Source organism: Pediculus humanus, genomic scaffold (assembly GCF_000006295.1).
Source record: "Pediculus humanus corporis 1103172108197 genomic scaffold, whole genome shotgun sequence".
In the NCBI taxonomy this organism is placed as follows: Eukaryota; Metazoa; Arthropoda; class Insecta; order Psocodea; family Pediculidae; genus Pediculus; species Pediculus humanus.
Window position 1 is genome coordinate 62,409 of NW_002987767.1, and position 11,749 is coordinate 74,157.

Genomic DNA, 11,749 nt, shown 5'->3' on the forward strand with positions numbered 1-11,749 from the left:
TCTTTAAATTTTTTAGCATTTGTAAATGTGGGGGGAGGGGGGCGGGAAAATGGAAAGAAAACTCTCGACGGGACTAAAATCGTTTAATTAATTTCACAAGAGTAATTTTTTTAAATTTTTCGCAAAATCGCTTTCGAACAAGTTTTTAAATAGGAAAAACAAAATTTTTTTTTTTTTTTGGACTTTACTTTGAATTCCCTTTTAAATCGATACGAAAGGAAATTTGTAACAAGGGTGGGGAAAGGAGGGGGGGAAAAGGATTAATTTTAAAATTTAGTTTTAACGTTTAAATGTTTTTTTTTTGTTTCACGAATTGTCTTTTGCGCGTGTTGTTGTCGTTGTCGGCGGTTTTACTAAAAAAACTACAAAAAGTAAAAGTTGGTTGGTTTGTGCATGAACGTGTAATTAGAAATTCTTTTTTTAAAATTTTTGTCGCGATTCGTAAAGGTATTTCATAATTACTAAAATATTTTTTTTTTTTATTTACGTGAATAAGAAAGAATGCGAGAAAAATTAATTTTTTTTGATTTTTTTTTTTTTTTTTTTTAGATGGAAATGACATTGAAAAAAGAATTGGAAGCGACAAAATCAGCTCTTAAAATGCAAACAATGCGTTGTCGTCATCTCGTCGTGGCTTTTACGAAAAAATTACACGAAAAAGAAATGGAATTGAGAGCGAGTAAAAATTTAAGGGATCAACAATTGAGTCTCCTCCTTCGTGCACTTCTCATACTCGAATCGAGAATAAAAAAAGAACAAAAATTAATTTGTCAACAACTCGAAGAAAAGGATTTGATCATTGAAAAACAAGAAAGGGAAATATCAAAGTATAAAAAATACGGGAGTGAAGGTATGCGAAACGTGGCGTCGAAGGGAAAAGGAAAAAATGGTAAATTGGAAAAAATTGGAAAATCCAATTCAACCTGTGGTACCGCGACCGGTGAAGAAAGGTTAGATAACCTTTGCAAAGAATTATTGAATCCTCCGTCGTCGTCGTTTTTGAAAAATTTAAAAAAGGAAGGAATGGATTCATCAAATAGCGAATACGAAATAAACGTTAAAAGAGATGAGAACAACGCATTCATAGATAATCCAGTTTTAGAATCCGTGAATCAGATTTTATTGAGAGACGAAGAAGAACTTTTGAAAATTGGTAAACCCATAGCGATTAATTTAAACGAAAAGGAAATGGATGGAAACGGAGGAGATGACACGACGGAATGGTACGAAACAAATAGTAACGACGTACTTTCGAACGAGAAAATAATTTCAAACGACGATTGGAATTTAAATATAATAGATAAAAAAGACGAATACGACTCGATGACGGTAAAAGATGATGGCGGTGGTGGTGGTGGTTGTTGGATTAATGAAAAAACATCACCCGTGAAATCACAACATTTAGAAGAGAAAGCGTGTTTAGAAATGTCTAAAAAAAATTTAACAGTCGTTGATTTAGATGAAATAAATAATTGTGAAACGTTAAAAAACGAGCGAACAATTAGCCCTGTTAAAAGTACTGCATCCTACGAAGAAATTTTACCAATTTCGTACGGTGTCAATTACAACAACAACAACCACAACAACAAACCACCCGTTCATTCGTCACAAAAACCACCGGCTCTCCCTCCGAAACCAGCACGATTGTTAAAACCTCATCAGGTATTACAGAAAAAGAATGCGGAAATCCAACAGAAAAATTTTAACGCTGCTCCCACGACGACGACAACGACGACGACGGCAACAACAAACCATATATCGAAATCATCGGATAATTTAGGAACGAATGTTATTACTCAATCGTCGAATTTGGGTCATTCGCAACCAAAAAAGTCAGTCGTAATAAATGAATTAAACGAAACGTCGATAAATAAACGTCACGGAGGGGGTCCAGGAAAATCAACCGCAGAAGGAAGTAAAACAAATTCGAGACAAACGGAAACGAGTTCGAAATTGAAAAAAAATCACGCGAATCATAGTCACGTACAAAGTTCCTCGGAAATAATGAAAAATTCAAACGTTTCGTCGTTTGTTAAGCAAAAAAAAAAAAAAGGTGAAGACATTATGGGAAATTGCAGAGCCATTAAAATCGGGTCCTCCGTGTCGTCATTAATAACTGGTTTATCAAGGGATACGATAGTCACGGAATTAAGTAGCGGATCTTTCAATTCTCACGAAGACGTGTCACACGTGTCTCAATTAGTCCGACAGTTTGAAGTTTTAGGAAAATACAACAACAACAACAACGACGACGTCGACGACGCACGCGGAGAAAACGATATAAACGACATGAGGAAAAATTTCGAAGAGTTTAAATTAGAAGAAAGTTATGCGGAATCGGAGGAAAATGGCGGGAGGCACGACGGAGACGGTGCAGAAAATAAAAACATGGTTAATTACTATGCCACATTAACAATCGTGCCGCCTCCGCTACCGAAAGATCCGCCTCCGGTTACCGATTTGGAATATAAAATGTACGAAACGTTTTTAGAAAACACAGGATTAAGTCAAAAATCAATATTGACCCCCAGCAGAATGCTTAGCAATCACAGGAGTTGTTTAAAACCGAAAGATGTTAAACACAGGAGCCGAGTCAAAGCAGCTGCCGCAATTGAAAAATGCAACATGAATTCATCCAACGGAAGTTCTTCCACTGTCAAATATTGGACGGAACCGTTTTTATGATGATGATAATGATAATAAATATGCAGCCACACACACACACACACACTCACACACGCGCTTTTACACGCTTTAAAGTCTCTTTTTCCTTTTAATGTCTGAACAAAAAAACATTAAAAAGTGAATTTCATGTTCTCGTTCTTCGTTGAAGCTTAACGAGAATCCTTGTATGAGTCGTATTTTGAATACGTCGTCGTCGTCGTCGTCGTCGTCGTCCGACTCTAAAAACAAAATTTGGGTCATTACGTTTCCCCCCTTTCACTTATAATAGTTTTTGTAAAAAGATTATATTATTTACACAATCCCCCCGTGTTTAATTAGACTATGCCATTGTGGTTTATTTAAAGCACAACAAAAAGTATAATTAAAAAATTTCAGGGGTTTTTTCTTTCCAATCATTATTTTCATTTGGAAACATTTCTCCAATTATTATTATTATTATTATTATTATTATTATTATTATTTGTGATTTAATTACAAACCATTTGATATTTTATTATTTAATATACCACCCGAGTAATATTTATTTATTTTCTATATATAATTTACAAAAAAAAAAAAAACCAAATTAATTTTATGACGTCATAATATATATATAATTAATATTATTATAGAAAATTTTGTGTTTAAATTTTTTAAAATTTTCTTCTTCTTTTCTAATGAGAACGAAAAGTATTTAATTATTATTATTATTATTACGTAATTTTATAATAATTAATTACTTCAATTAATCTCCGATTAATTATTATTACAATAAAATAAAATAAATAATAATTTTAGTTAAAAATTTATTTAAAAAAAAAAAAAAAACTAGTCAGAGATTAAAAAAATCCATAGAGAGAAAATAAAAAAAATTAATAATAATCAATAATAATAATAATAATAATAAACGGTATGTAGTTTATTTAATATTATTTTGTAATCGTTTCCATCGATAATTTTTCCATCGGCCGTCATTTTTATTATTTTTTTTTTTAATTATAAAACACAAGGACAAATAAATAAAATCAATAAATCTGACGACGAGTCATTGTTAATAATAAATCGATCGTTAAATTAATAAATAAATAAATCACGTGATATGTATTGAAATCTTATTATCTATTACGTAACATTTTTTTATTTTAAATATGACGTTTTCAATTCTTTTGTATTTTACATACCGAAAATTAATTGAAAATTGAATTGAAAATAGAAAAAGGATTTTATATCGAGCCCTTCTTGCCTTTGACCTCTACAAACAAACAAACAAACAAACAAACGCGTTAATTAATATTTTAAAAAAAAAATTTATTATTAATTTAATGGACAAACCGGAAAACACCCTAAAAAAAAAATTAAATTAATTATTTCAACCATTAAATTAAACAAAAGAAATTTAACTTATTGTTAATAATAATAATAATAAATCAAATTTATTTATATATTATGTATAAAATTTAATAAAATTTTCTTTTATAAAAAGGAAAAAAGAAAAAGAAGAAAACTTTAAGTTACAACAGATTTTTTTTTGAAGAAAAACCTTTTTCAAATGTCGCAAATAAAATTATTATTTTTTTCTTCCAGATTTTTTTTTTTTTGTGTCCCCTGGAGAAATTAATCTAACCAGTTTTCCAGTTTTTTTATTTATTTATTTATTTATTTATTTACTAATATAAATTTTTTATTTTTTTTATATTGAATTAAACGACGGAGACGTGACATTGAATAAAATAATACAATAAAAAGAAAAATTAATAACAATTTCGATTTTTCTTTTTATTCGAATTTTCCTCTCTGGAAAAACATTTTTTAAAAAAAAAAATTTGTTTAAACACAACAACAACAACAACAAAAGTTTTTCTTACGATTTGTCGTAACAGGTTTCGTGCACGTTTAAAATCGAATCGATGACGTCATTATCATTTTTTTTAAAATTCTCTTCGTATAAATCTTTCCAATTTAAAAAATTAACCCGCCAAAATTTGATTTTTTAATTTCCGGTAAGAAATATATGAAGAAAAGGTTTTGTAGAATAAATTTAATTTTTTTATTAATAATAATAGAAATATGAAAATCGTTTTCAATTTTTTTTTACAATTTTCTATTTTAAAACTTAATTAAAATCGATAAAATAAAAATGGCGGAAAAGAAGAATCGAACCTAAAATACTGCGGCGTAGGGTTTTAGTTTTCTCATTATTTCGAATATTTTAATGTGGGATGTTGGGAAAATTCATTTTCCGACAGTTTTCCTTTTTCTTTTTGCTAAAATATCAAATCGTGACTTGTTCTATTCAATTATAAAAAAAGAAAAAAAAATTCATTAACAGCAAGGTGCATTGTCCAGGTAATTTCTTGCGAGATAGCGCTTCGTTTCGATAGGCAAGTTAAAAGTGTTCATTATCAAAACGTAGTAAGTGACATTTAACAAAAATATATTTATTTGTGTTTTGCAAAAAAATTTCGCATTCGTTATATATTTGTTAATATTTAAATATATATTTCAATTTAAATTATTTTATTAAATAAAATGTTTATGTTTTCTGGTTTATTTTGTTTTTTTATCGAAAATAAAATTTAAAAAAGAAAGCAACAAGTTACTATCGTTATTAAGCATCCATAGAAAAATTTTTTTTTTTTTTTTTTTTGCGTTGTTTTTTTTTTTTTTTAATTAAGAAGGCTGTGGTTTTGTTTTGTTGGTTGGAGAAAGAAAGAAAGAAAGAAAAAAAACCGCGAAATCCGCCATTTGTTTATTGGGTTACCTTTATTATGATGTTGTAAAATTTTTTATTTTAAAATTATACTGGGTTTGTTTGTTGTTGTTGTTTATAATAAAAATTCAAATACCGTAACGTTATTTTAAGTGAAATAAAGTAATACAGGTGAATGATTTCAAAAGATCCACACCAAAAGAAAAAATTTCATTATAAACAATATTATTGCGTTCCCCCAATGGTTTGTTTGTGTTTGTGCTTTTTTAATTGTTACGGATGAAATATTTTTAGTACCGCATCAGATGAAAAGTGTATACAAAGATCAATATTTAAATTCAATTTCAAATTTTATAAATAATATAAAAAACTAATAATAATAAAAATTTTCAATATTTAATTGAGCTTGTAATTGTAATATATCATTGATCAAATATAAATCTTTTTAGAAAAATTTATTTATTATTTATTTATTTTTTTCCTTTTTTTATTTGATTTAAATTTTATAATAAAATCATGTGCCATGATGAGCTATAAATCACCACAAAATAATTTTTTCCATTTTGTTTATTCTGTAACTGTAAAAAAAAAAAAAAAATAGAAATGAATAAAAATATTAATGTAAATTTATACATATTCCATTTTTTTTTTTTTTTTGTGTATTACTCATATGACTTATCAAACATTATTTATTTTAAATATTTTTTAACTTGTATACAATTCATTTATAATAATAATAATAATAATTTGTTTTTAAAAGAGTTTCATTCATATAAATTAACACCAATGTTGTTGTTAACATAAACATAAAAAACATGCTGACTAATGTTTTATATAAATTTTGTTTTTTATTTAAAACAACTCCATCACATCAAAAGATTATTTAAATATTTATTAAATTTAACAAATTATCACCCCAATGATACCTTTTATCAATTACAATATTCTGATAACAGACAAATTTGAAAATAGAAAAAAGTACATATGTATCTGTGTAATAAGTACACTCCATGTTAATTTTTAAAATTTTTTTTTGTGAGAAAAATGTTTAAATTGTGATTTTAATAAATAATTTTATTGCCATAACTTAGTTTAATAAATAAATAACCTGAAAAATAAATATCAAATGCTAAACATGAATAATTCAACAATTAAATAATAAAAATTGGGAAAAAATTAATATATCATATATACATGAGATAATTAAAGTGAAAGAAATGGCAGAGAGTCATAGAGTAAAAAAAAAAAAAAAAAAAACCAAATTAATTAATTCAACAATCGGCGGAGAAAAAGGGGTGGGGGTAAAAATATAGTAAAAAGATAAACGCAAACGGAGAAAACGGTTCTTCCAGTGAACATATAACGTTTTGGATCGATACTCATTTTTTTTTTTTTCTCGAACAAACCGTTAGAACGACGAGTTACTAGTTGGTGTCGACCGAGGACGATTGTTGAAGTTTTTAAATTCGGTTCGGAACATTCGGATTTATAACGTTCATTTCGTACAAAAAATTCATTTTTTTCGTTTGTTTTTGGTTGTTTTGTTTAATAATACCAATTATAAATATCCGTTAATAATATATTTATATATTATCGGTACGAATTTAAACGAAAACCGTGGAAATATCAAAAAAAAAAAATAACCGTTAAAAAACGTAACGAACGAACGAACGATTCGAACGGAGCCATTTTTTTTTTCTATATATTCAAAAATTCAAAAAGAAAAATTATTTTGTGATGTTTTACGTAAAATTTATTTGTGATTAAATAATTAAATAATGAACCGGAATGTTAAATTTACGTTTTAAAATGTTTTTTTTTTTTGTTTCACGTTAATAATTTGAGGTAAAAATAATAATAATAATTTTTATAAGAATTTATCAATCAAAGGATACCGCCACTTTTAATATATATATATATTAAAAAGGTAAAAAATTTAAAAATTTATATTCACGCGAGAATATATCGAACGTTTAAATTAATCGAACGATATTAAATTTAATCGATTCGAGATTTTTCGATGGGTAAAAGAAAAAAATATTTTTAAAAGTTTTTTCGTTCGCTAATAATTCACACGTCCATTTTTTTTTTTTTTTTTTAAATATATATAAATTAATTAATTATAAATAAATAACGAGAAATGAAATTTATTAAAAAAGTTTTTAATGGATGTAATGAGAGAGAGAAAGAGAGATAGACAGAGAGAGATAGAGGTAGAGAGAGAGAGAGAGAGAAAAATCCGTAAACTTTTTTTTGTTAAATGTGAAATTGAGGACTCGACTTTGTCCCTCGTTTTTTTTTTACATTGGAATACAGGTTTGAAATGTTAAATTGAAGTTTAAACAAGTTTTTGAAGTTAAAAATGATGTTTAAATATTTTTAAAAAAAATTATAATAAAAAAAAAAATATGCCAACTGTGATAATTCAAATAAATTTTTTTTTTTTTTTTACCGTAATAATGCCAAAAGTTAAAAAAAAAGAAAGAAAAAAATTCGTCGATTGTCGTTTTTTTTTTTTTTCTATGCCAAAATGAATATGATTTTGCCAAAAGGCTCTTCTTGATTTTCGTCCATTTTTTTTTTTTTTTTTTTTTTTTGGATATTTCCAAAACGTTTGAAAAAAAATCCGTTACGACAAATTTAATATAAATAATGATGATGAAAATGATGATGTCGTTTCATGATTTGGTTTTAATAATCGGGGGGGGGGAGAGAGAGAGAGAGAAAGGGGGAGTTTTTGATAATTAAAAGTAAATAATAAATTTATCAAAATATTTTCCAGACGTATTTTCTAGAAAATGTGTATATATTAGCGAGAAAATTAAAAAAAAAATTTTCCGAAGAAACTTATTCGTGATCTCGTAAAGAAAAAAAAAAATTCTAAAGAATTAAATCAGTTTTTATTATTATTATTATTATTTTTTTTTTCAACGGTTACTAAATTATTTGGTAATTCTTAATACCTATCGAATATTTTTGGGTAAAATTTTACATTTCGAGATATTTATATAAGAAAAATAGTAATAATAATAATAATAATAATAATAATATTTTCTTTACGATTTATTTAAAGGAAAAAGGAAAATGTACGAATGTTTTTTACGTAACGTACACGAATAGAATTGACGTCTGTGGTTTTTATTTATTTATTTCCTATTGAAAAATTTCTTTTTTTTATTATTTATTTTCGGTTGTCGTCGTCTTCGTCGTTATTATTATTATTATTATTATCATTATTATTACGTTTCACTTTTGAAAACGACGTGTTTTTAATGTTCTTGAGTTTTTCAGAATTCGTTCCGGGAGGTCTTTCTCTCTCTCTCTCTCTCTTCCCGATTCCTTAGGAAAAAATGTCGGTCTTATAATGAAATGCGATTTCCTGTTCGGTTTCTCCTTTTTCTAAATTCTTCTTCAGATTTCATCTTAAGACATGGCTCCCAACGATGCTCCCACGATGACCGGAATAGTTTCTGTCTTGACTCCCCACGTCATGACTATTTCCAAGTTTGTGTATTTCAGTCTTTTTTCTTTGCTTTTTTGGCTGTCTGGTGGCATACCTCGATGTGGGTATTACCACGTCTCAGTATGATATCCGGTTTGTTGTTGGTTTGTCACAGTTTTTATCAGTACGAATTTAGTGATGGTATTACCCCGCTGTCGTAACCGGTTTTGAAATGTCATTGCCACCATTTTGCCATTTTACTACGCCATTTTTGTTTAATTCTTGCGTTTCCCGACATATATAACGGTTGAGTTATTATCATTATTATTATATTAAAAGATATTTTTATAAATTTTCAAAATAACGTAAAAAAGCTGCGTTTTTTTTCCACATTCGAAAAATCTAATTAAATAACGTTTCTCACAATAACGGGAGGGGGCTGGAGGGGGAGGAGGGGTCATTAATTAATAAAAAACTTTTTTTTTTAAAACGTATTACATACATGTAGTGAGTTTTTGTGGTTTTAAATACAAAAAGTAATTTTTTTTTTATAATAAGTAATAAAATAAATTCAAAAGTCGTTAAAATATTATTTATTTAATTTTTTTTAAATAATAATAATAATTGTGGGGTAAAAAAAAAATTTTTTTTAAAAACTTTTTTAATTTTCTTTTTTTTCATAAAATCTATATACATGAGGTTTTTTCTTTCTTTGTCTTTTTTTTACATTAACGTAAATTTTTTTTTCATAACGTTAAAATCTCGCTTTTATGAATATTTATTTGTTTGTTTATCGGTTGTTATGAAACTACGACAGAATTATTAATTTTCCCTACGATAAAGTTTTTTTTTTGTTTTGGTTTGGTTATTTACAGGTTTATGTAATCGAAAGGGTAAAAAAAAAAATTTTTTTTTTTTAAACGGAAGTTATTTAAAAAAAAAAAAACAAGATCCGCAAATTGTGATTTTTAAAGTAAAAATTATTATTATTATTATCATTTTTTTCCGATGTGAATTTGTTACGTAATAAGTTATTAACTAATAAATAATATAATAATAATAAGTTTGTGCGTACGTGCGTGTTGTTATTACGTTGTGTAAAAAAAAAATAAAAACTTTGTGTTTTCATAAATTTTTTTTTTTTCCGAAAAAGGTTTTTGTGTTAGAGGAAACAAAAAAAAAAAAAGGCAGGAAAAACGCAAAGGTAAGTTTTTTTTATTTTTATTTTTCGTTTTAATAATTTAAAAAAAAGGAAAATTCCCATTGGGGGAGAGAGGTGGGTGTGGGGAGTAGGTGGTAGGGGGTAGGGTCAAGCTCCACAAATTTTTTTTTTTTGTTTTTTATGTAAAATCTGGGGCAAAATGTCCGACATACAAAATTCCTTTGAATTTTTTTTATTAATTTTTTTAATTAGAAATATAATTTTTTTTTCTTCCCTTTCCCTTTTTTTAAAAATTAAAACGGTTTTGTTTTTTTGGTTCGGAAAATTATTATTATTATTCTTAATGGTATTTTGGAAATTGGTTAAGGAAGGATGGTTTTTGGTTTTTTGGGGGAAAAAAAAAATTCGGGTCGGGGAATTTTTTTAAATTTTTTTTAACCCGTTTTTTTTTTTTTTTAAGGAATCAGTGAATTCACATTCTCGTCGAGCTGCCTCAGGTCGACAGTAGAACAAGATTTGTTTTTTGGTTCTTACTTTGTCTTGTTCTCATTTTTTTTTTGCTCTTTTAAGCCATCAGCACGTGGCGTTCTCAGACGGTCACCCATCCAAGTTTGCACCACGCCCGATGCTGCTTAACTTCGGTGATCGTACGGGAACCGGTGTGACCAGCACGCTATGGCCGTTGGCTTATTTTATTATTATTATTATTATTATTATTATTATTGCTACTATTATTATTATTATTATTATTATTATTATTAATTGTAATTAAAATTAATTAATTTTCATACGAATGATAATTAATTAAAAGTAGGAACGAAATCTCTGCTTGTTTTGTTATTGTTGTATTTGTTGGAAGATATATCGATTTTACGTTTGTACGTATATATTTTTTTTTGTTATTGTTTGTCGCCATTTTAAATTTTTTTTTAACAATAAAAAATATTTTGTTTATGTTTAATTTTAACCGAAAAAAAAAAATCGAGCAGAATATGATGACAAAAACAAAAACAAACAAACAAAACAAACACAAAACGCGTTGTTGAGAAATATTATTTTTATTTATCGTAACGAAATAGTAGAGTAAAAAAAAAAAAAAATGAGTAAACAATTTAATTTTTTTTTTTTTTTTGATTCTCGTCGTGTTCCTTTCCGCCATCTTTATTTTATTGTTTAAAATAATTATTTAAAAAAAAAAAAAAATATTTTCGTCTGTTTACACGTCGTCTACTTTTTTTTTTTTTTTTTTTTTTTTTACATTGTATTGAACCCGATAAAAAAATTACGAATTTTTTTTCTCTCTCTCTCATAATTGGCCACTCGAACTCTTCAAAAATTTAAAAAAAAAAAAAAATCAATAGTAATAATGATGATGATGATGTTTATTGTTAGAAGTAGTAGTGGTAGTATTATTATTATTAAAATGTAGGTTAACGATATATTAATAACAATAATAATAATAATAATAAAACAATTGTTCTCGTATATTGAATGGATGGGATTTCATTACATAAACTTTTTTTTTTTCTTCTTTTTCTTTTCTTTTTTTTTTTTTTTTTTTGTTAACGCGTGACGTGATTTCACATCAACATTATTATTATTATTATTATTATTATTATTATTATTATTATTATTTTTACGTAAACGTACTTCATGTATTATTATTATTATTATTAATTTGTTTATTTTACGATAAATCTTTTAATTTCCTCGACAATTTAAAACTGACTGTTGTTGTGAATATGTTAAAAAGAGAAGGAAGATAACGAAA

The 11,749-nt window shown here is 26.3% G+C and overlaps 1 protein-coding gene across 1 annotated transcript; it reads left to right on the forward strand.

The window, feature by feature from the left end:
- Positions 1-549: 549 nt before the first annotated feature.
- Positions 550-2,685, forward strand: Phum_PHUM431290 (uncharacterized protein; the record flags this gene model as incomplete). The annotated part of the gene is made up of 2 exons (XM_002429339.1): positions 550-950; positions 1,041-2,685. The coding sequence occupies 2 exons, from the start codon at positions 550-552 to the stop codon at positions 2,683-2,685; spliced, it is 2,046 nt and encodes a 681-aa protein (XP_002429384.1).
- Positions 2,686-11,749: the final 9,064 nt, after the last annotated feature.